The sequence below is a fragment of the Aphelocoma coerulescens genome, chromosome 1 (assembly GCF_041296385.1).
Source record: "Aphelocoma coerulescens isolate FSJ_1873_10779 chromosome 1, UR_Acoe_1.0, whole genome shotgun sequence".
In the NCBI taxonomy this organism is placed as follows: domain Eukaryota; kingdom Metazoa; phylum Chordata; class Aves; order Passeriformes; family Corvidae; genus Aphelocoma; species Aphelocoma coerulescens.
The window spans coordinates 18,365,408-18,391,281 of NC_091013.1; the positions used below are offsets into that span (position 1 = coordinate 18,365,408).

Below are 25,874 nucleotides of genomic sequence, written 5' to 3' on the forward strand. Positions count from 1 at the left end.
TGGTGTCATTAATGCTTGTTTTCTAAGGTGTCTGGTGGCGAGGAGTACAGACCTCAGGAAGCACTAGACAGTGTTCATGAAAGACTAAGTGTTTTATTTTCAGATAGATGTGAAGAATTTTTTTTTCTAAAAACTCAGTCAAATAGTGTTGAAATATATCTTCTACACTGTACAAAGTTGCAGAAGCCATTTGAAACTGTCACACTGCAGAGCTGAGATGAAAGTCTTTGTGGCTGTTAGCTGTGACTCAAAAAGAAATCCCTGGATTTTTTTGTCTCTCCCACCACCCTTAGAAGTGCTAATTCCTTTAATATTAGCTGTCCCTGAAGTACCCAAGCTAGTACCCAAGCGTAGTCCAACCAGTCTAATTAAGGGTGACTGTTACATTCTTATTAACCAATAAGGAAAAAGAATACATAAGAAAATTTTGGTCACACCATTTAAACAGTAAAGAAATGCTATAGTGAATGAATTATACACGACATAAAATGTTTTCATAAAAATCCAGTGGGCTCCAAGAAGTTGTTGAGGTGGAGGAATCTGTGCATGGATAGAAGAGAAAGATGATCTGGTTTTTAATTAATTTAACCAGCTGTAGGTGATGAAGATAGAGTATTGATATAGTTGAAAAAGAGACTGCATCTAGAAACCCAGTGTGGGTCACAATCCAAGAAAGGAACAAATTGCAGTTTGAGGCCCGTACAGTTTGTGGTGGATACTGGAACATGAGCTCTTGGTGTCGGGCACTCGAGGAAGGGACGTAGCTGATTCCCAGTTACAGGAGTGATGAAGATTCAGCACTGTGTGAAAGGGTTCAATTCACACGAGTTGCAGGGAGAACAGTAACTGTAGAAAAGCTGTGAAGGAGTGAGGTTTTGCTATGATCCAAGAGCAGGTCAGTCTCTGTGTGGGGGAATATCTCTACCTGTGGACAGAGTTTGGATTCATAAGGCAGTGGCATAACAAGTTCCAGAGTCTGGAAGCTGGAACACAAAATGCATGCTACTAATAAGTAATACTCTTTATTAGGCTGATGATTCATCTGTGAAAGATCTAAGCCATAAATTTAATAGGTTCCTCATCTGGCCAAGGCTTTCAAGATACCAGATTAGCTGTCTTTCTCCAGAAGAAATGTCATAGCCTTGTAGGAAAAGTAGAAGACAGTGAGATGATGGAGGACTCACTGGATGAAGTCTTGTGGGCTATAATAATCTGGAAGCTTTGTGATCTGGAATAAGTCTGTCAGGAACTGGAGTGAGGCCATCAGGTTTTTTTCAGATAGGCTGCTGAACAGCTGCCAGATAACATAAAGAATGTGTCCTGCGTTGCCAGAATTTCTAAGTGATTTTGGCAGTGGAAGGAAATGTGGGCTTGCTTCATAGTCTTTTCACCACAGGAAGGGATGATGCACATTATCTGTTCTAGCACAGCATTTGTTTGGGCACCAGAGGAAACAAAAGAAAATACAGGACAAAAATCCAGATCAGTGCCCTGTGGAGACAGTAAGACCAGATCTTGGGGGCTTTTATGTGCAGTTAAGTTTCACTCTTCAGATAACTTTTAGAAGCAGCTCACTAAATCATATAGTACTTTTTGCTGACAGTTCTGACTTGTTTGAAGCTGTTACACAGCACTGTTTGAGAGTAGCTTCTGCTGGACTCACCAAGGATAGAGATGGGAAATTTGTCTGCTTTTACATTCCTTTTGTCCAGCCAGCCTTTCCTCTCTTTGCTTAGACTGCCAGTTTGGGGCAGGCTAGTGCCCTTTCACAAGTGTCAGGTGTGAGTGTTATGCTTTACACCCAAATGGATGCTGATCTTCTGCTGATTTAAGTGTCCACTTTTCTCAAACACAGCCTCCTGGGGGCTTTATTCCCTTCATGGCAGGTTCACATGGTTTGAGCTGCAAAATGTAGACCATGGAAATACTGAGAGGGAAACTGAAATCTCTGATACTCCAAATATTTTCATTTTCTTCATGACTCTGCAGTACCATTTAAGCATGTGTCCTGTGGGGTTAGGAAGTAGTACCAGACTCAGTCTAGCTGGGTGGGTCTTTATGTGGTACGTATTACCTCCAGTTAAATTCCAAGAAGAAAGTCACCTTCTGATGCAAGTTGGTCTTTTCCCCCTACCTGTCTTGTGACACCCTGGCCTGTTATAGCACTGCATTACCAGGTGTTGGGCTGGTTTAGTGGTTTGTCTCCTGCCTAGTAGGAGAGACTGAGGTCTCCAGGTGCCAAATCTTTCTCTAGAGCCTTCCATGTGAGTATCAGCTATGTTCAGTGATTCTTCATTACCAGCTTCTTTGTCATCACTCTTCTCAACTTCCTTATGAGAAAGGGGTAGAGATGGCAAAGACATCAAACAAACCTGGAATTCCTCAATTTGTAGAAATTGTGATGCAGTCTATGGACATAAAAGAGGTGACAGTAAGGAACCCTAGATTGTACAAAGACCACTGAGTGCTGTCTTGCTCCTGGTTGTTGAGGTGCCTCATCTGGAGAGAGGCATCAGGAATATACCGGTGCTTGTCAACAGTGATAATCGTCAGCCATTCCCAACTTCACAAGCTGATAGTGAAGAATTACATTAAAATAATGACTGCGAAGTAAATTCTAATCAATTGGAAATCAGGAATTGAGAAAGGATGAATATACTACGTAAGCACAGCATTATTTATATAGCATAGATGTTTAAAATATAACTTTTCTGCTAGTACTGAGAATCTGCTGGAAGTCAGTCTTAAAACATAATCCATTGTAATGAAACACAGAAGAGAAGTTATGACTAATTTTCTATCATAATAATCATAGTTATATATAATTTGTGACTGTTCCACTCTGTGAGAGACTTGTATCTCTAGGAAAAAAATCCAAGAAAGCCACCAAGGTTCACATGAAAGTGGGGATCAATGCACTTTCAAGTACGTTTATTTGCTCTGCCAAAAATAAACATGTGCAAACGTTATAGGGTTCAAGGGGAAACCAGTGAACCAGCTAACTTCCAAAAGCAAGATCTTACTGCCTATCTGTTTCCACAGAAAAGCACCTCTATCCATTACCATATTTTGAAGGGCCACTATTATTGGGTACTTTGTTCTGTAACTGGTATATAATCAAGAACTACTAATAGAATTTAAAAAAAAAATTTACAGTACTTCAGGAGTATTTCAGTACTATCAAAGATAAATCATTCAACTGGATGCTATCCCTCAAATGCTTTTTCTTTTGTTGTTGTTAAATCCTCACTTCTTTCTGTGAGGTACCTGCTTTGCTTTGCTGAAGACTCCTAACATTTCACACAGAAGGTTCTCTCCCCCATTAACTCCAGGCCGTGCCTGTAGGTCAGGTCTCTCTCCTCATAAACCAGCAGTTTGCACCTCATATGTTATTGGGAAGTTCTTACAAACTTCTTGAATTTGCTATGCTTTTCTGCAAACAGTGCTGCATTACAAACTCCTGCATGGTGCTGTGTGTGATGAAAGAAGAGAGCACAGCTCAAAGTTCTCCTTCTTTAGGCCATCATGTACTCTGGTTACTTCTGAGTAGCAGCCCTGTCTGGGTCTGTGTATGTGCCTGGTGTTGTTTTGTGCTGCTGTGTGAGAGAATGAAGCAATGCAGCAAAATCTGAACAAAAATTTACCACCTTTTACCAAAAATGTATTTTTCATACCAGCTTTCCTGAGTCTTCAGCCCTAATTAATCCTCTTTCTTGATTATTCCCTTAAAAATGAGTGACGTGCACCAATTCACAAAGTCTACTTAAGTACATAGAGCCATGAGGCGTTACCTGCATATAGGATCATTGCTTCCACACACTTTCCCATGAGTTTTGTGACGAGCTCTCTGAGCCTGGCAGCAGGACTGAATTACTGGCATTGTAATGCCTTGCTGAGCTGTGATGGTGCTTTTGGAGAATATCTTGGGTATTCAATGCTAGAGGGAGAGAGGGGGCCCATCTTCTACGTGTAGTGGGAAATAGGGAGGGTGAGAAGAAACCCTCTGGCAAGTTCAGGTGTGTTTACACTGCTTAACCTGCATTTGTAATAAACAGATATTTACCTAGTCACAGGCAAAATTGTTGCTTCTCCTCATCAGATGAGTCAATTCACAAAGAGACAAAGTTCCATGGCATTCCTGCCAGAGGACAGATTTTTGTATCAGATACATTGAACAGGCTGAAATTATATCTAATTAATGACTGTGTAAGCTGGCCTTGTGCTAGAAGGCCATATGTTCATTTGTGTAGACATGATGAAGACAGGCAAACAGCATCTGCAGAGATTACAGATCTGCCCCAGAGCTGCTTACTCACTGCAAAGCACTTGATGAGGAAGGCAGTGCTGATGCCAACCACCTGAAGTAGCACTGATGCTCACTGATTGTACATGCACAGATATAATATTATGTAAATGTTCATGGCACATTGCTGCCTGCAGTCTTTTGTCACTATGGGATGGGGTCCTCAGCATGTTAATTGGTTGGCTTTACCTCATCTGTAGAAGGGCTGGGTTGTGGCATGAATGTTCAGATACTCAGGGCAACCTGTGTGTGGGCACTAGCATGGCAGATAATGTACAAATGTTTGTTTTCAAAGAGAGAAGGGAAGCAGGCATGAGAGTGGGAATGGCTCACCTATGTGGAGTTACAGCTGAGAAATTTTCTCCAGCCTGTGGGAGCAAAGTGTCTTTCATCATCAGGTCCACTAGTCCTGAAGATGTGTGCCATAGCTAGCAGGAATGTGTGCGTGCATGTACCTCTGTTAAGTATATTTAGAGCCAATGAGGGAAGGGAAAGTGTGTTCTAAAGGTGGACAAATAGTACTTCAGTGTAAAAGATTTCCCTCCTGGAAATCTCTCTCAGCCTTTGAGAAGGTACTGAGAGTGATTTTTAGTTGTTTTTCTTTTCTGGTTGAGGACTTTGATATAACAATATTTCAAGGAGTGAATAGGAGACTTTGGGAAGGGCCAGAGAAGAGAAAATAGCTTTGCTGTGATCCATTTTTCTAAGGTGAATGGTGACCATTTACCTTTCACCAGAGTTGTGTTGTCTCAGTGGAGAGATGATGACTTGGATTGCATAGGCAGAGTCTGGAAAAATTCTATTGAGCTAGAAGAGAGAGGCATTTCTTTGTCCTTGAGGTGTTTGTCCTCTGGGATAAAGGATAAGTCAAACAGGCTAATTTTGGAAAACTAAGAAGTCATATCATTTTTCCTCTGGTATTTTTGCCATTTCTGACATCTCTGTCTTTCTAATACCATTTTTCTTCTGACTCTTACTCTGCCAGAGACCAGAATTCTGGGCGGATGGCTTTCAGTGCGCTTCTGCCTGCAAATAAGAAACATTAGCCAGGAGTCAGAGAAGGGATATTGTTCAGCTTTGTGGCTGCATATATCCTCACTGTCTCCAAACAGGAGCCCTTAAATCCTCCAAAAGTGAGGATTTGCATTAGAAGATGGGAAGGTTTGTAGTTACTTGGCAGTGATCTGGAACCACTTTTCCATCTGTCTGTACACCATCAGTGGGCAAGTGGGCTTTTCTGATCAATTGCAGAAGAAATTGGAGAGATTTTAGTTGTCTCAGTATTTCTGTGGGTTTAGTTCTTAATTATCCTTTTGTGCCATTCTGCTGAAGCGTGTTTGTTAATCACTCCAGAGTACTTTAGCTTCTTTCAATATATTGAATTCCACTTGGATGCTTTTAAAAGTGTTTGCGCAGCATATGCCTTTCTTAGGAGTATGGGAAATATCCACAGTCTGAAACAAAAGTGCAGTGTTCCAAACTCAACATCCATGTTGTTATCCCGTAAATTAGTACGCACTGTGCTGTTACGTAAGTTTGCCTTGTGTCAGAATAATAAAAGCTGAGTGTTCTAAAAGGCTGATAAGCCTGCCATGAAGAATTACCTTGTTCAAATTCTTCTGCCTTAAAATAACACCTGTTGCTTTACTGACATGCTGGTAGTATAGTGTGTCTTGAGAACTAGCTTAAAAAAAGAAAAAAAGGAAAAGGCAATTTTTCAGGCCGTTCAGGTCTGAGCTTTGGCAGCCTTGAATTTAGTATTGTCTCAGAGCCACTCTTAAACAAAAGGACTTCAAGAAAGCACAGCTGTTCTGTATTTTTAGATATTAAAAATGGACAAAGTCACTTTTCAGTAATACTGCCATAGCCTCGAGGACTGAATGCAAAAAACAAGTGCTCCTTCTGTTGGCAGGTGGGAAGTTCAATCCCTTAAAATGCAAAATAAAAAATAATAAAATAGATGGTTGTGCAGATTCTGAGGGTAGCCTGCAATGAGGGTGAAGGGACAAGTACCCCACAGCTGCCAGAGAAAATCACTGCTGGCAGTGTGTGCGCATAAAGCGACAGCGCGCTTCCAGCAGCCCTTAAACAAGTGGCGGGGGGGAGAGGGGAAGTTCACCCCTGCTACCACAGTTCTGCACAATGATCGCCTTTCTGGGTGCCGGGGTCACAGCTGCTGTCTGGAGATTACGTACAGAAGCACTCTTCTTCTCGGGAGAATGAGGTTTCCTGGAGGATTAAGCACAGGCTGAAAGCAGGAGGAGTTATTCAGGAGGGAGACAAAGACTGTGAGCCCACGGCTGTGACAGGCGACAGGGGCGGAAGACTGTGAGCAAGAACAGCACCGCCGGGGGTTGCTGCTTGGATGGGAGAGTCTCCAGCTGGGGATCCTAAAGTGGTCCAGTTGTGGGGTGAAACCCACTGAGGGTTTGGTATGACCTTGCCTTCTGGCAGGACTCGGAGTGCTGCTTTCCCACTCACATGGGAGGTGGATGGAGTCTGAAGGGCTCTGCCACCTCCTGCATCTGAACTAAAGCCATTTCTTTGCTCTTAATCTCAAGCCCCATTTAGTTTTCAGAAATAGTGATCAATGCAGTAATCTGAACCCCCATGTAAAGGTACATATACACTCCCCATCTGCTCAGAAAGTGATGCTTTTTGCATTTTTTTCCTGCCACTGACATGTTTCACCATGCCTTCTGAGCCTGCTGCTTTAGTGCTTCCTTCTTCCCTCTTCCTTTTTAGCTTTTTTTTCCTTTTTGTCTCCTTTTTTCTCTCTTATCCTGCTATTTCACCTCTTGGGTACACACATTCCCAGGCAAGTATCCAGAATATCCTTCACCCACGTATCATGTGCCAGCACCTCTGTTTTGTGTAGGAAGGTCTTCTATATTTGAAGCCAGGGCCATCTGTCTCAATGCTGAAAAAAACCCCCAGGTTTCTTGCAGTTTTCTGCAAGGGCAATGGCCACAGTTCTTCTGCATAACTTTAAAAGGAAAATGCAACCTATTCTATAGTAATAATATTTGAAACTTCTATCCTATTTATCAGCTCTAAAGTTAAGTCTTATTTCACCTACTGGATCAAATTTCCCACAGATCCCATATGCCGGCAACTTCTTTTTAGTGGCCTCAGAATCCACTAGTGCTTTTTATAATCTGAAACAAATGAGTGCTGCACATAATGTAGGAAAGGAGAGGTGGAGGCAGAGGAGGCTGACAATGCATGCATTCAAACGATGTGCAAGTGGGAAAAATATGACTGTGTTGGTAGAACTTGTCAGAGGGGGTTTCAGACAGATCATGTATTAGCAGATCATAGCTATTTCAAAAGCAAAAGAATGAAACTTCTTAAAAGGAGCAGAATTCCAGAAGGATGCTAATGAGTAAGTATTGGGTACCAGTGTTTAAATGTAATGTCATAGTTGCTAGTTACTGTCCCTGCTGTATAGGTATTTCCTAACTGCAGTGTGAGTCTTAACCAAATTACATTTAAAACTCTATTTCCATTTGCCTCTCACTCTGTAAAATCCTCTCTAAAAAGGAGCATTGTCAAATAAATTGGTAAGAATTAAAATACTGCTGTTGCAGCTGAAAATAGTTCATGCTTTTTATGTTGCATTTAGGCACAAACATAAATAAACAGGAAATCATACAAAAACTATTGAGAGGAGAAACTCAGTGTGAGGTAGAAATGTAACCTGTGCTACTCAATTCTGGCCCTGGTTGATATGTTGTTAAGAGCAAAATGCTGAAGAGTGCTCCCTTGCAAGGAGGAACTGAAGCAACTGTGATTTTTTTTTTTTTGAGTCACAAGTCTTGTGAAGAGTACTGATGACTGCCCACATCTGGTGAATTGGATTAGAATCTAATTAGCATGCAGAGTTTAGAAAACTTTTATAAAGTTTCAAAAATAATGTGAAAGAAAGAAATAGCTTAGCTAAAAATTCAGAGAAGAATTACTGACATGTTCCTCTGAGGATAACTTGAAAGTAGCTTTCCTACTCCTTAAAGATGTGGCTCATATGAATGATAACCTATTTTATTTGTTAACATTTTCTGTTCAGATAATTTGTTAAGTTTAAAGATATCTGTGGTATCTAAATGACCCCTGCAGCTGAGTCCATCTGGAAATGTAGGCACATACTGTGAAAGATCAATAAAGTGATTTTAGAGTTTGTGGAAGTAATTTTTGTGGCCTAGTTTATGCATCAAAAAGGGTAATACACCTGTCCTACATTCGTGAAGTACCTCAGCAAACACAAAAGGATAGTCTATTCAGTTTATGTATTTAGTTTTTCAGCACTGTGTTGTGTGCATGTTTCCAAGCAAAAACATACTTTCCCCTTTAATCTCATTCACTTAGATATACATCAACTATTCTGTATAACAAAGTGGTTAAATTCAGGCTGAAATGTGGTCCAAAGGAGAAATGGAGGCAGAAACTCCTTCTGTAACTCTCACTGTAGAGGAATAGAAATTCTTTCCCTGTATCTCTAAACTTAGGGCTTACATGAGCACTGAGAAGCATTATTTTTGAAAAGAAAATGGTGATTCGTGAAATAGAAATTACAAATATTTGAAGATGTAAATGGCTGATTTTTAGTCTTCCTTCTCCATTGCAGTTCTGAGTATCTGCTGAGCTTTAGGTGTGCAATCTCTTTTTTTCTGTGGGACTGCACAGGGCTTATTTACAGAGCATATCCATAACAGTGCTTAAACTTGCAGGGGTGGAAAGTAGAGCCCACTATGTATTAGTAGTATGTATTTTGTGTCCTGAAGGAAAAATCTTAAACAATATTTATGAGAACGGATCAGCAGAACACTGTCAGATGATTCAAACTGTGGAAAAATTACATTTCACTTCTGTAGGGCATCCCACATACTTAGTTGCTACATCTTGGCTTAGTTGGGATATATTTTTTTATATATATATATACACACACACAGGTATATATACATTTTTTTCTCTTTGATCTATTTAGAAGAGAGATGAAATTCTGTCAACATCTGTGGTGATGTTACATTGCAGATAGAGCATAGGTAGAAAGAAAGGAGGAGTGTGTCTTTTGGGGAGAAAAGTGTTTGTAAGTATCCAGGCCCATGAGTGTTTCTGGGCTTAGCTTCAGTGGTACAATTCTGTGAGGAAGCCTCTCTGTAGCAGAACACAGGTTGTTTCTTCCCAGTTTGGGATCAGCTCGTGCAGCATGTCTGGGACCATGAAGGATCCCTGTGGGAAACTTCAGGGCTGTAGAATCATGGACTCTGTCCAGGCAGTGCACTCCAACTAGGATGCATAGGATGACGTGGGGAAGCATTTACTTCTCCTCTCACCCTGCTCTATGCCTACTTGCATCACTCTCCTGATCTTGGTCATGATGTAGCTGGTGGCCCAGCTCTTCAGTATTTGGCATTCTCTGCTTTCCAACCTTGATCTGAAAGGAATTTTCTGTTTTATGAATCCTGATCCTCTCTCCAAGGGAAACCTTGAAAGCCATGGTACTTTTTTCTTTAACATCTGTGTGTCTGAATGAGTTCTGGGACTCTTGCATTTGGAGCAGAAAATTTAGACTAGCAAATTTCTACCATTCCCTGAGAAGACTGAAAATCAGCTCTGCCTTGATACCTGCAACAAGAATCCCCAAGTCAGGGCAGTGTTTAGAAAGTAGCAAAAATAGTAATGATCCTCGAAATCAGTTTTGTTAGACTGAGTTAAAAGGACTGGAAAGGAAATGTATGGAGCTTGTCCTGCTTCATAGCACATCAATCTCTTGTGTGAGTGCCAATAGTTTTGGGGTTTGGTTTGTTTTTTTTTTCATGAGATTAATATAGAAGGCCAGAAACTATTTCTGCCTACAGGAGCAGGCATAGTATATCCTGAGCATTCTCTGTGTCTTCCTCTTCTCACTGAATGCTGAAGCGTGAAGCATATTCTGAGATGTTTCTATGCTGTGCACTTGCACAGCAAAAAACAGCAGTAGGTGGGATATTGGAAAAGTTAATAGCACTTACTCAATGTGGAGCTGAGAAGGTAGTTTTGTTTCAGTAAGATAGTGACTCATGATGCCAAAATAAATGTGATGAGGATGGTTTATTTTAGCTTAGATATCATACCTACCTGTTGCGGTCTGAGATAAAGCAAGTGAACCCTCAGTAAGCAGACTTGTCAGAGTTCAATACCCTGTAGTGATCCAAGTTGTAAAAGCCTGCCTCATCACATGAGAACACAGAGCGCTCTTTCTGGGGCTCTCTGAAAGGAAGAGTGGTGTCTTTGTTGGCAGGGTGCTGCCCTGTGCCAGAACACCACAGCGGATGGCGGCATGTGCTCTGTATTCATCCTTGGTCTGAATCCAGTGAATCTGAAGAATAAATGAAATTTGAGAACATTTCCTCGATTGGTAAGTGCTGTGATCATGTCCCTTTGAGTGTCAGCAATGTGAAAGGTATTGGTTTACCCTGGTCTGAGTTTTTTCACTTCCTTTCTTCTTCACACCCCAAGATGCTGAAGAGAAATTGTGCAGGTGAGACATAGTATTTCTAAATAAGTGGAGGGCTTCTTTTCTCAGCTTTCTCTTTCCTTGATTTAAATTCAAAGTTATGACACTGTTTTACCTGAAGTTTCTTTTGATAGACATTCATCCCTAAGTAGCATAAAATCTCATTGCTGAGTTTACTGGACCTTTCTAGTGGTCAGATCTCTTACCACCTGTTGGGGGTTGACCCTGGCTGGACATTAGGTGCCCACCAAAGCCACTGCCCTCCTCAGCTGTGTAATGCAGAGAAGATGTAGCAAAAGTCTCATGGGTTGAGATAAGGAGAATTCTATGTGAATGGAGCTAAGATCTATTTTATTTCATTTTCTGTTGTGGCATTTGATTCCAAAGGAGTCATCTTAGAAGGAGCACTTACAAAGTGAAGTTCTCGTTCCAGTGTGAGTGAGAAAAACAGTCTCCATTTTGGTCTTTAATTCCTCTTTTCTCCTGCCTAGACTGCTTTGTTACTCTCACCCATCTGTTAATGACCTAATGAAGGCCTCTGAAGGGCCTCTTAAGTCCCTTCTCTTTTGCTTTGACATTAGACCTTCCTATGCTAACATGTGGCAGCCTCGTCTACTATTTTGGTACCAAGTTGTGAAATGCCTCAGAGCATGGGAAAACACATGTCCAGCCTTTAAAGGCAATGTTCATGCGGTGGTAGAGAAATACTGCCAAATAATGTGTAGTCCTCTCCAGCCAGATTCCTTGTGCCCCTGAACAAACACACTAAAAGTGAACCTCTGGCTACTGGAAACTACGAAAAAGCTTTCCTGGGAGTCAAGTTGGCAGAGCTGGTGCATCAGAGAAGAGTGTGAGTCACCAGGGGTCAGACCCTCGGTCTGTAGATGCTCAGTGTTGCAGAGGACCTTGTGGTGAGAAGGGAGGGTCCCTGCCGGAGGGAGGAGGATGTCTACAGTCAGACCTCAGTCGCTGCTGCGCAGTTGCCATATGGACACCGTACTGTGCCAGGGCCAGGAGCTCTGTCATTGTGGTGGAAGTCAGTGAGTGAAATGCCTCTCCTGCCAGGTTGTGCAGATCTGCAGGGGCTGGCACTCTGCGGGAGGGAGCGCGGTGCTGCGTGGGCCACTTGGCATGTGGCAGGGTGGAAGTGGATGGCTGAGAGCAAAGTGCTCATGCACTGTTGAGTATCTTGAGCATTGCTGCAAAAGAAATCAAGGAGGAGTAATGGATCCTCATCCTCAGGAAAATTTTCTGAAACAGAACAGAAGAGTCTGAACAAAGCAGATATTTCTCCTACAAGACTCCTTCTGCAGGCTGCAACCCAGGCTTTTTTCTGAAGAGCTTTTATATCCACCTCACTTGCAAGCTGCCTGCCTGGGATCTCATTGGCATTCTGCTTTTCTGCTGTAATCTCATGTTGTTAAGGAGTGTGATTTTTGTTCTTAGCTGTGCCGCATATAGAAGATTACATAAATACTGTGGAAATTTTGGGAGAGGGAAGAAGAAGAAGAAGAACCGAACCCAAACCACCAAATCCTTCCTCTAAGAAGCATTTTGACTTTGTAATCTTATGCCTTCCTCTCAGAGAAAATTCTGTTTAATGTAGGAGGAAGGCAGACATGCCTCTTTACCAAGCAAGCCACAAACTGGCTCCCTAATGGTCCAACTGTGTTAATGAGCAATTAACAGACAAACACACTGAGCTGAGGTAGATTTTTTCTCCTGGCAGCTGTTGCCCAAAGATGTTTTGATGCACGAGTGCTTTTTCTTCCTCTTCTGTCTGTGTTGAACTAATTTCCATCTCCTTCCTCTTGCCCTCTTTTTCTGGGAAAATAGAAATTCACTTTCTAGGTTGAAGCCATTTCATAAAGGCTGTACTTCTGAGGTTCAGCTCTCCTGTTAAACCAAAGGATAATTCCAGGATGGGGGAAAGGCTTTTTTTTTTTTTGCTTCTCCTTACAGCACAGTGGTTCAGTTTCTCATTTTCAAAACTGGTATTTTCAACAGTGTGCCCGGGGTACAGGGGTAAAACTGAGCTGAATACAGGACACTTTCTACTGGGTTACTGTGAATGTGTTCGAGTTCGGAAATCCTCGAAGACAGCGTCCATGCAAGTGTTGACGGCAGCCACACAAGCTCTCTGGGGGGTGGACCCTGAGCTGCAGTTCAGTGGAAGCAGTGCACAGACACCGTGTTGCTCTTTGCAGAATCGAAAGATTGTCTTTTTCTTCTAAAGTCTGAAACCGATCAAATAATAAGATTTTATCAGTCGTGCTTCCTTCTTTACAGAAAGAGTGAAAATTTGTTAAATATGCTTGCAACTCGGGAGAGAGAGGGGGAATAAAACTTCAAACAGCGATGCTAAAAACAGCCTGGGCTGCTTTTGTTTGGACTTGCAAAACGCAGCAGCTTAATGCCTCCATTGTATGCAGGGGGAAATATGCTAATTCAAAGCACATTTCCCATCAGAAGCCCTTTCAGGCCTGTCATCGCTGAGATATGAAGGATGATAAAAGCGGGAGCAGGGGGAGGCCCGTGCTCTGGGAGCGCGGCTCCGGGCATTGTGCGCGGGGAGCGGCGCTGAATGGGGCTGCCGAGCCCGGTCACCCGTGAAGGCCCGGGCCGGGCGGGTTCCCAGGGGCGCCGGCTGCCCTGGCCCCTGGGACCCCCCATCCCCGCCAGCCGGGGTCCTGGGGCGCTCCCCGGCACCCACCGCGACGGGGCGGAGGGGCTGCTGCCAGGGTGTGCGAGCCCCGGCCACCATCACCCATCCCGCAGCCCTGCAGCCCGGGGGTTCTCTCTGCGTAACACGGGCAGCTGCTTTCTGTTCCCTATAAGTGCAGTTTAAGCTGAAATTACAGATTTTCCGTGGCAAGGCCTCCATCGCTTCTTTTCCAAGCTGCTGATGCGTGCAGGGCAGTGGTGCTCACTGGCGGCGCCGCGCTGAGCTCCCTCTGTGAAGAGTCGCCTTCAGCTCGGGAAATGGGGGATGCTGCAACTGGCATTTTTTCTTCTCAGTTATGCAACGGAAGGGAGTCTGTGAAATACTACTTAGTCAGTTGCCATATCTATACGATTGTATTTGAGGTTCAAATAAATACATTCATCAGTGTTTAGTATATATTAAAAATCTCTAAACACTAGTTGTTAAATACTGACTGATATATGTATAAAAGCCTAGAGTTTGATTTTTTTTTTTTCCTTCTCTCTTAAAGTTGTGAAAAGGTCTTTAAATGATGGGGTTTGTCTCAGGACCCTGTTGGTCCAGAACTAGGGAGATACTCAGGAATACATTTTCTGTTTTCCTTTAAACATGTGTAAGTGTTGTTTTATTGTAGAGAATTTGGGATTGAGTGAACTTGATGATCTGATAACGTTGCTATGATATTTGCTTGGAAACAGTTTGAAATGGCAGTGAAAATTTAGTTATAGTTGTTTGTTTGGCTCTATAAACCTGCAGTGTACTAATGGCAAATTAAACTAAGAAAATGGGCTTTTGATTGCTTTTGCAATCTGGTCGTGTTCTGTCTGCAGTAGAAGTATCTGCTACACTCAAACACACAATTAGTTTCTGAGGACCATGGCTGGAATTAAGCATTTATAAGTACTTTTAAAGCTGTGGCTGGTCTTCAGTTTCTTCCCTGTACTAATAAACTTGTGAACAGGCAAGTTGGGCTGGGTGATTTTGGCTGGGCATGAGAAGCCTTGGTCTTTTTCTGCAGCCTGTGGGCAAGTCTCTGAGCTGCAATGAGAGGAGCTCTGTCCCATGTTGAGCAACATGCCTTTGGTCACCTTCAGGACAGTGAGCGTACACTTGATGTAGTAATGTTTTTTCCACTCAGAGTTCTTCTTAAAGACCAAAGGAAGAACCTTAGCCAGAGCCTTGGGTGTTGTTTCTGCCTTGTGCTTTTCTCATTGTTTTAATTGTAGGGTTTCTTTTAATATATCCATCCCTTCTCCCTTTCTTAACTCCTTTCTTTTCCTCTCCAAATGGTGCAGAAAGGTGGAGCAGATAACTGTACTTCAGGAATCAGTAGTAGTGATATATATATGGAAGATGTGTCTGTAGTACTACTGAAATAAAAAATGCCTGGGGCATTTTCAATAACGAATGTCAGGGTCTCCAGAGGAAACACATAATGAGAATGCTTAGTGTTTACACTTGGGAAGCTCTGAGTGCAAGAGAAATGGTTACAAATGTGCTGAAAACCAGAGCAGAAATAAAATGGGATGGGAATGATACGAGGGACAGATGAAGAAAAGTAGATGCTAAATGAATTTCACTCTGAGTCATGACAGAGTGCAGAAATTATGCCTTTCAGCTGTTTAAAACAAGTGAATGTCATGTTTGGAAAGAAACAGAAATGGGGATATAACTAGGGATAGCTCAAAGGAGAGTCTGGGTGGTTTTCAGGCAGCAGGACTGGAGGCCATTTCAGAGACAGGGACCCTGCTCCTTCTGGAGAAGCTGCTCCTTCTGCACTGACTGCAGCGGCACCCTGGCCATTGTGCAAGCCCTCCTTTGTGCCAAGCCTCAAAACCTACCGGGCCACAGAATGGCTCTTCTCGAGAAACATTGAAAGGCTCCAAGCTTGAGACACTTAGAAAATTAGGCGAGATAAAGTGTTGGAAATGTATACTCTAGGGAATAATCCTGCCCTGGCAAGGGATTTTACTTGACAGCCTATCTGGGAATCCAGGCTGAAAGCTGCTACTTTGTCCTTAACTCACCCTATATCACTTTTGTCTAAGAGCTCACTTTGTATGCAGGATCACCCACTGCTGAGGTTCGGCAAAAATCGAGGCGTGACATGATCCAGGCGGAGCTCCAACCACACTCGTTGTTAGCAGGTTAAGTCATTCCCTGTTTATAAAGGTAGAGGGGTGGGGTTTTTTTCTTAATTGTGCTGAACTCGTTGAGTGCACACTTAGCTTTTTATGGGCGCAAGTGAAAGACCTGTGAAACACTTGAGTGGCCGTTGTTTGTTGTTCACCAGCGGCGCTCTCAAAGGCTTTGCAAAGAGCAAAAGAACCACTACTTTAGACATGACTGGGATCCCAATCGCTGCAGCTGGAAAGAGGGGACTGGAAAAGCTAGACCGGAGAAGTTGCTTGGCACATATTTAGTTGATGAGTTAATTGGACACTCTCAACGTGGGACTTGTTAATGTCCTGCTGCTTTCCTAATGAGGATATCTGCTGTTGCAAAGAATACAATGATTAATTGGGGACCCTTTCGTTAGTCTCTTAACTGAGGATTTCATGACTAGTCTCTTATGTGTGAACAGAAACTATATTTGCAATTCAACAGGCAGTCCAGCACTGCATGACAGAACTAGTCCAGGATCTTTCCCAAAGTATAGTTTAATTACACTGGAATGGGAATTTTCTGTCTCGGGGAAACAGCTACAGTCATTGTGACTTACAAGGTGCTGAAGCTTCAAACAATGAATTTCAGTACCTCATACCAGTCATTATTTTGAAGCTTTCTTGTACGTCAACATTTTGACTGTTGGGTTAGGTGGGCTTTTCAAAATGTTGACACACAACTGCCCAACAATCTATGAGTGGGCCTAGGAGCAATGTATGGTGGAGCCTCGGGCTGGTGGGGCCAGTTTTTCAGCCCAGGATACTGAGGTGAACAGGTAATGGTGCTCACAAGGTGTGGTTTAGCTCTACTGCAAACTCCAGTCTGATCTTGGGTAACTTGGTTCCTGGCCTTGAAACCTTGAGCTGGAGGAGTCTGTAGCACTGGGATGGTTCTGCATTCACTATCAAATTGAATACCTATTACATGACTCTGTAAAGTAGTATGCATTCCTCACAGTGGTTCCAACGATGCTCACATGGTTTACAGTTCAGTAAAAACATTTATATAACTGTATTCATTTTCTTCATGTACATATGAATATGCACACAGATGTGTTTTCTGCTTGTGTACATACACATATCTACATCTGTGTTTTGCACGTGGAATCCTGTGTGACATTCTAGGAGGATTCTTCATCCTTGTCCCTCCCAATGTGTAGCCCCAGTACACAGCACAGTGTGAGGTACCCTTCTATAATGAGCGCCCCTGGTTTCTTTTTGGGGAGCTGTAGGGTTTTGCACTTCTTTTTATTTTCCTGCTTTTTTCCATGCTTTGTGAAAAGACTGGACTGAAGCCAAGACTGAAGAACAAAACGAGCACTGAATAGATGAGATTGTAGGTGGGATGCTGAAGTCTATGCAAAGAGTGGGAGGGCAATTTTGAAAATCAGAACTGGATGTAAAGTTAAGAGAGGATTGTCTGATTAAATCTGACTTTGTGGAGCAAAAAGATAAGTTTGTGTCAAGGCTGAACTCAGTGACATTTATTTATAGATAGAGAAAAAAAACCAACAGGTAGCCCCTCAAGCTCTTGTGTTTTGAGATAAGGCAGCTGTATTAACAGGAGTATATTATAATGATACCTTTGCTGCCTTCTAAATTGCTGGCAGAAATAGCTCTTCTGCAGGTACAAGAGGCACTTCTACTTGAGTGCTGGCAAGTGCAACATAAATATCTAGGATGCTATTTCAGTATGTCCAAGTATTCAGAAGCTCTAGTTAGTTTTCTGAGATGGCAGTAGGTTTTGACAACAGTACTAGAGAAGCAGGTTCACAGCAAAAGTATGTTGGATTGTCTTCAAGGTGCAGAATTAAGGCAACAAAGACAAAAGACTTGAGCATATTATTTTCCTGCACTACAAGGCAAAGGCATGATAGCTGAGTATCTCCTCTCAGTTGTGACGGACAGAGGGAGCAAGAAAAGGTGGTTATGTGTGCCAAAATCAAAAACGTAGTCCTTAAAATTCTGGAGGAGCATTTGAAGTACTGTTGAAGGCTTCAGGTACTAGTCATGTGTGAGGATCTTGCCACTGATGAAGAGAAAAATGTATGGCTATTGGGTAACTCAAAGCCTTGTTTTGCTGCCTCATTGTAATGTTAAAGGATTTGAAACCTGCCATGCAGTACACTTGTAGAAAACTATGCCATAAAGTTGTGGACCTGGAGTAGAAGGTGAAGACAGCCATTGGAGCTGGGGCTCTGAACACTTGCCTAATGAAAGCTTCTTCTGGGGGAGATGCTAGGAAGTCTTGGCTTTCATTTTCTGTATTTCTGTGCTCTTTCTCCTGTAGTCTGAATGGCCTCTAGTTTGTCAGCGTATCTTTCCGGCTTGCCAAAACCATGGTGCTGCTTCAGGCAGCCTCACAGGAGAGGGATGCAAGAGGAGATGTTGCTTCCAGCTTAGTTTCAAATGTATCCTATTTTGTTGTCATTTGTATTGCCTTTCCTCAGAAGTCTTTGGCATGGTTGAGGTTCCTGTATTTTGTCTGTCAAGAGTTATGAATTATTTTCCCCAGATTTTTTTTAATACAAGTTTCTTACACCCAGGAAAATGTTACTAAGGCCCTTGGATTAGACAAATAAAGTCCAGCACTTTTTAAAATTACTTATTTCCTTCTGTGCTGTTGACTGCCTTTCATAAGCAGAAATGGAGCTCCCACCTGCTTAAGAACACATCAACTTTTTCTTTCATTTTGACTTTCATTATAGTTCTCCAGGCTTTTTTCTTTGGTAGACTTAACATCTCTGCAATCTGAGCTGTCTTTGAGATGAGAACTTGATGAGACCTAGCTACTGGAAAAGCCATGTAGGACCATCTATTCACTTTCTAAGGCTTTTTTGTTTTTTCCTTTGTATTCCAACTGTATGTTAGCCATGGGTGTTATGTTCTGGATCTGGGCTGTTTATTACCTTTGATTCTCAGCAGTGGCTGTAACTGCAGTGGTCCAGCTGGAAACAGGCAGGCTGGACAGAGAACTGTACGTAACCCAACAGCTGAGTGACATCTCCTTTGCCTGCTGCTTGCCACCAGGCATTTAGCTTGACAGCAGTCACTGACATCTTCACAAGGCTTTGTTAAGGGAGTCACAGCACTGGCATCTTCACACTGTTAAGGTTTGCTTACCCTCCTGGACTTAGCTCCATTGGTTAACTCAGTGATTTTCTTTGGCTGCAGAGGTAACCACTATCCATGCTTAAGCCTTTATTTTTGCTCTTTCTTACAGAAATCCAAGATTGAGACCTCTAAGTGCAGTGCAGACTCATGTCTGTGTTTTATGCTGTGGTATAAGTGCAGGGATTTCCCACTGTTCTTTGTTAATTAATTTGGATGTCATTTTCCTACTAACCTAGTATGTCTGAAAGAATGGACCCCAATTTTTTTTTTTTTTTTTCAAGTACTTGCCTGATAAATGACTGCTGCACAACTGAAAACTTGGTGTCACACTTTGATTTTATCTACATGGAAAGTTTGCCTGCTTTTGCATAAGTATTTGGATTGGGTTTTATAATCAAGTCTTTGGTAACTGGTTTAAAGCTGAACACAAGCAATTACATTGCACCAAGTGGCTTCACAAGTATTTGTTCTTTCTCTTACATATTTAAAAAAAAAAAGGTATTCTACAAGTTGTCTTTAAAATTAGCTGTTTGGACTACATGTCAGTCTTGTTTGAGGGACAATCTCTGTATTTTAACTTCTGAGTCTTGGATCACTTAGACAATCTGAAATTGCTCTTCAGCTATGTGAGAACACTCTTTATTACAGCTCTGTGAAGCCTTTGTAGAAATGGCAAGTGTGTATTCATCTCCTGAAAGCTTGTGAAGAATTTGCTGTAGCTTATGGTAGAGCTTCTCAGCCTTCAGGAATGTAAACTAGATTCAGTGACATTAAAGATAGATGTTCAAAAGGAACTGGCGCATGAACAGAATAGGGTTTTTAATATATTTTTTAACTTCTGCAGTTGTGCTATTTTAATTGACTGAGCAAAATGATTAAATATGTGGTTTGGTTGTTTTTTTTTTTTAACCTAGATAAAATAGATTTAAGCCTTTTTTAAAAAACTACTTTGCAGTGAATGTGACTTGGTCTGTAGTGCCTTCACATACTTTCCTCTGCTGCTATTCATCCTGAGGTTTGGCAGTAGGCTCAGAGCTGTGCTTTAGCAGCAGAAACCCTTGCTGCTCAGCCCCTCTCCTCATTTCCACTTTTATCTTGTTCTGCAAATAAATTGCTGGGCTGAACTCCTCAAATGTAACTAGCTGCCTGCCCTGGTTGCTGGTTTTCTAAATCAGTCTGGTCTGTACAAGCAGGTTTTTGCTGAATATCAGTCTTTAAAGATTTTTTTTTTCTTTTTTTTTTTAATTTTTGCTTTTGTGGTTTAATCTTTTGCTGTGTTGTCATAGGCATAAACTTGATGTCTCCCAGTCTCATCACATATTACGACAAAGACGTAAGGATGTATCTGTTTAAGGGAGGGAACATTGAATGAGACAACTTGCTGGCTGAGATTAATGCTTGAAGCACAAGATCAGCACCCATGTTAGCACTGGAGGAAATCATACAGTTTATCTGCTGTATTTACCAGTTATGGTGCAGAACTTTGAAAATCAAGCAATTACTTAGGCTGAAAGGTGCTTAAAACCTATCATGCATAAATAGTAAGAAGGGAGGGGAGAGAACTTTATGCTCATGTATCACTTGAAGCTTTTAGAGGATGATTTAGTAGACAGAATTAATGCTTCTGAATAGTTGGGCTTGATGGTTTTTGCAGTCTTCAGTTCAAGGTCTTGTTAAGTTGATTCTGGTATTGTGCACTGATTTTTCTTTGCCTGTTTGCGGAAGGGGTTATCCTGGGAGTATAGTCGAGAACATAATCTCCCAGCCTGTTAGGTTTGGGTTTCTGAAACATCAACTCTGAAGTCCTGAGCCTGCCTAACAAATTCTGCTCACCAGTAGGAAGGTGTGCAGCTGTTTGAAGGAGTAGGTCTCACCAGTAAAGAGGGGAGATCTACAATCATGGGTTTCCTCCAGGGACAGTCTGTAAGCAGAGGTATGTATTTTCTGTTTAAATAAAGGAAATTCCAAATTATGTGTGTATTTTCTGTGTATTTATACTGATAAGTGCATTGATATCACACCACTTGAATTAGGTTATGAACAGGCCTTTTGTAACTTAGGGTAGTCAGAAGGGAGGTTGCAACCTTTTTAAGTTTTAGACCTTCCAGTCTAAAAGCAAAGATGATTAAGAAAGAGAGATCTAGACTGTGACAGAAGTACCAACTGCACAATGAGGCATTCCAAGAAGAGAATTTTATGTCAGAAGCAATCAACTGCTTTGACCAATGACTAAAATTTGTGTGAGTTTCAGCAAGGAGGGTGTATTTGGTATGGATTTTCAGTCTTACTGATGTTTAATGGGGAAAAAATCCACTCTTTGTAGAACCTTTTCTTTGTATAATCATTTTCCCAACAACTTTTAGTAATGATTAAAAGAATATAATGAACACATCACCCACGCTTTCACCTTTCAGCTGATTCTTTCAGGGAGTGTGTTTGCAGTGCATGGTCTTGCTGGGGAGGGATTTCAATCTGTATATGGATTGCTGTCTGAGCACTGGAGAGGAAGATTGGACAATATGCCTCGCCACCTGGGCTGACTGATTTGCCTACCACTGTGGCTACTGATTTGATTACCTTCAGGAACCCAACCCCTTGCCCCATGTTGGCTCCTGAGGATACTTCATGCCATCTACAAATTAGCTTCCTCCTGCTTATAGAGAGGTCTGCTGCAGTGGGAGCTTCAACTGCAGACTCTTCCTGGACTCCAAGGAAGCATTTTAGGCAAATGCTTGACATCAAGTTTTGATGCTGTGATACGAAACCTTAGGGTATGTCCAAGACCTCCTGGCAGCTGTGCTGAAGCCTGAAGTCTGAGCAGTAATGCCCCAAGCAAAATAACAGCTGTGTTAGCTGTGGTGAGAGAAGAGGGTTTGTGCACTAATTTCTTAAAGAAGGGAACTTTCTCTAATGGTTGGGTCTGAGGGCTTTTGTGCTTTTCACTAGGCATCTAGAAATAAAAATGCACAGCAAAATTGTGGGTGTAGTAACTTCAACCAGAAGAGACTAAATTGCAGCTACAAATCTTTGGACTGCTTCCCTCTTCCCACTCTCCTGTTTGAATCTGTTCTAGGGAACATGCAGGGTGTAGGTTTTAACATCCCCAGCATTTGCTGAATCTGCTGGGCGTCCTTGCAGGCTGCAGAACTGGTTGCAGTGGCTGGACCACAAAGGCCATTACTCCCTGCTTGCTCCACAATCCTACACACACAAAGGGGTACCTTTGGGCACTTGTGCCCTGTATGGTGTGTTGCACTGTGAGGCATTGAGACAAGCAAAGTGACAGGCAAGGTTAATTAGCCTCAGTACAGCCTTAAATGTGTCAGTTGTCCCGGATTTTGGGAGGGGAACAATACCCCTATGTGGTGTTGCCCTGCTCTGTGGCTCCCCAGCACAGGAGTGGGCTGGGGACATCTAAAGTCACCTCAGGCAGTGCAACGTTGGCATGTCTTGGGTTTGTTGCTCCCAAGTACAGCTTATTTGATCACACTGCAGTCCGTCTGGATTTAGGGGGAGTGATCAAACATGCTGAACAGCAACTCTGTGCTCACTCCCAAGCATGGCTTTAGGGCTCTAGTGGCAGACGTCCTTTTAAAGCCCACGTTGTGTTTTCTTAAACATTTTACCCTTTAAAGTGTTGCACGTGCATTTTAGGTCGCTTGAGCTTGCTTCCTGTCTCCTTGCTTGGATTTTTTTTTTAATTTTTTTTTCCATTGTGCTTGCGAGTCAAAGAAAGAATTTAAATTTCCATGTACATACATATATGCCCACTGTTGCTTGTATGCTTCTCTCACAGCCTTTTGCCGTGGGTGAGCGGAACTCTCGGCAAAGAAAGCAAACAGAGAGAACAGACCCATCACCCCCCACCCCTTGAAAGAGCAGAGGGCATGTGGAATAAATCAAAATGCAAGGCATAATAACAAGGTCCCATGGGAAAGGGAGCCTTGTGATTGTGTGCCGGCGTGCACTCCCCTTAGAGACGGCGGCCGGGGGGCTCCTTTCTTTCTCGCTTGCATCTCCCCTCCCGATGCCACCAATCCATTCACTGCCCGCAGAATCGATTAACATTTGTTGGGAGACGGGGAAAGAGGGGAAGAGCGGAGGGCAGGAGGAAGGGGGCGCGAGCGGGTGATGCTGGTCCCCACGGTGTGGCAAGCCGAGCCTCAGGATGGCTATTTTATAGCTGGGGACCGTGGTGACGTATAGCTGAGCGAGCTGGCACAGCTTCTCGTGGACCAGTCAGCGGAGCGAAATTGAAGCTGACAAGACTTTTCTGGCATTTTGGAAAAGACTGTAATCTACTGTAGGGGAGAACAGAGCCGCTCAATCACCGCCGCTGTAAATAGGAGACGGAAGGGAGTGAGAAAGGAGGCGAAGAGAAAAAGTGCTTGCTGGGGGGGGAGGGGGGGCGGCATTTTTGGTGGATGGTATGAAGCCAGCCATGGAAACTGCAGCGGAGGAAAATGCAGAACAAAGCCAAGAGAAAAAAGGTACCCAGGGGTCTAACAATAGCCTGTTTAAATCTTTTCATTCAGGGGGCTTAAAGAGGTTTAGGCCAGTTTTGTCACTTTTTCAAATAGCTCTTAAACAATCATTACTGCATCTTCGGGCTTTCAGCCGTCCTTTCCTGCATGGCTTGACAACAAATTAATAGAGCATCAACCTTTCTGTCTGTGTCTGTATTTGCTCTGAATCTGTCCTAACCCTACCCGAAATGATACTTGCTAAAGAAGTCTTGTTATTGCTGCATCTTTGACAGATTTTGGTTAATTTGGTTTACAGAGGTAGCGTGTATCTGTGTGTTTGTTGTTTTCAGAGCCGTAATCTGGTGTTTTCATCGGGACTAGCCATGTAGCAAGGCTTTGCAATGCAGTGTGGGAGACCTAGGTTATAGCAACATATAATACATTATAATGTCACACAACCGTCGTGTAGTGAGCTTGATGCCAAATACAACTCTTATTTTTTAAATTCCTTTTCTCTGGTGTCATCTGGCAAATTGCACTTTAGTAGACATCTGCCTGCACTATGATAAGGGGGAACAATGCAGTGAGTTTTGCAACATTAGATTTCAGGATGTGTTAATCACTGAGAATTGCTGCTTAATGGAGAGAACAATTCCATGGTAATGGTTCTGTGGTAAGGAGATGGCAGTGCAGAAAGAGAGGTGCTTCATCCATCCCAGCTTCACAGGTGATTCTGGTTGGTCTGGAGTGCTGAACTTCAGAGCGTAAATTCAACTAGCAAGGGATATTTTGTTTCTGTGTCGTATAATTCATGTCAAGTAGCCGTTCCTCTTCAGTGTAGTAGACTACAGTAACAAAAATATTTAAATTTCCTCTGTCTTTTTACTTGAGTCATATTTTTTAACCTGTTGTGTATCGTTTAGAAGCAATCTGAGTATCTCATCTGGTATCTCATAGGCTTAAGCAGATGATAAACAACTAATGCATTTCCCCAAGCAGAATTCTTTCATCGACTGTTAAGCAGTTCAGATATAAACATGATAAATCCTGGTACTGTCCAGTAACAGATTTTGTTTTCCTACTTTGAATCTGACTTCTGCTACACACTTCATATAAAATGAGCTTCAGTTTCAAGTAAATGAAATTTGTCAAGTGATTAGACACAGTACTACATAATCCCTTAGGGATTTCACAAAAGGAGGTCCACTGATGAGAGATTAAACTCTGAAAGCCATTAGTGTATGTGGACAATAACCCACCTCACTGCAGATTTTGAGTAATTAATGTACAAAATGTCCTGGATAGATTGACTATAAAACCACCTTGAACTGATCATTCTTCAAAAATTACAGCAATTCTTTCTCCTGATTGACAAGCTCCTTTTAAACCAATGGAATTCATGTTACAATAAACACTAAAGAAAGTTATTTGTATGCATTAGCAACTGTGCAAAACAAAATGTGTTGCTGAGTGTGTTTATGATGAGTTTATGGCTTCCCTTTTGTTTTGGCAAGGATGAAAGCACAACATGTAGAACAGTAAATCTGCTTCCAAGTCAAGGTGGTTGATCTGTTGCTTTCATCGAATGCAAGCAAGGGAGCCTCCTATCCCAATGTTACCACCATTTCCTAGGTTTTCTATGATAATTTTATGCTTTGGATCTATTACACAGGTGTATGTATGTAACACTTATAGGCTTTGTTCTTGCCGATCCTCTGATTCCTGAAAGTAACACATGGTCTCTCACATTATGCTCTGTATATTCACTTAAATTCTCAATATGCTTCACAGCAAATAAAATGCAGAAAGCTGAAACAGTCCTAATTTCTATAGTTAAACAAATAGACCAGATTCCCCTGCAAAGTTACTGCTGTGAAGTGGTCATGGAGGAGTCCTATTTGGTTTTGAGGGGCAGATTTTCCAAAGTGCTAAATCTGTCGAGTCCAGTTGGGTTTTCAGATGGGCTCAGCAGGCATCAGGTACCTCTCAAATGTCAGAATGTTTCAAAAGGGCTCTTTCACCAGCAGCTCCCAGGGAGGAAAATGGGCTTTTTCTCTGTGTAAAGAAACCTGCAGGGAAATGCTGCTGCTTCATTTTGGGGTATAAAACAGAAGATGACTCCTCCGTTTACTCTCTGGACCAGAACTCTTGTTATGCCTCACATGCTTGCCAGCATTGCAACATTTACTTCTCCCTCTCGGATCCCACCTGGACTTGGTAATGGCCATCCTTTATGAGATGCCCTAGATCCAGTGATTTCAAGGCAACTGCCACAGCATGAAGCAGTTGAAGTGCTATCACAGGGTCTTTTAACTCTTCCTTCTAGAAATTAATTGCAAAGCCTAACCATCATCTGAAGGGGTTTGGGAGATGCTGCAATTGCTAAGTCTGAGCAAGGGAAGATCATGAGCATTCTGCTTTGGGTATTCAAGTTCACACCCAGTATGCTTTCCACTGCCAGGTTCTGGGGAAAGTATCTGCATTTAACTAATAGCAAATCATACTTTTAAGCTAAGAGGTTTTTTCCCTTTACCAGAATTTTAAAATGCATGTTTCTGGGGTGTGTTTTCAATGCAAGGACCTTCTTGATGTACTGCAGTTTTGTGGAATAAACACTTGGAGGAAG

General features: G+C 42.3%; 1 protein-coding gene across 5 annotated transcripts in view; it reads left to right on the forward strand.

Annotated features, from left to right (window-relative positions):
* GPM6B (glycoprotein M6B) overlaps window positions 1-25,874 on the forward strand; it is a 107,291-nt gene that overhangs the window by 51,644 nt on the left and 29,773 nt on the right. For 2 of the 5 annotated variants that reach the window (XM_069003397.1, XM_069003414.1), the window contains exon 1: window positions 23,209-23,272. The exons of 1 other annotated variant lie outside the window; for it this stretch is intronic. In XM_069003397.1, coding sequence (XP_068859498.1) covers window positions 23,212-23,272 — 61 coding nt within the window. In that variant the 5' untranslated portion in view covers window positions 23,209-23,211. Of the gene's footprint in view, window positions 1-23,208; window positions 23,273-25,874 lie in introns of those variants that run through there. 2 more of the 5 variants (XM_069003378.1, XM_069003387.1) reach the window with 1 other exon arrangement.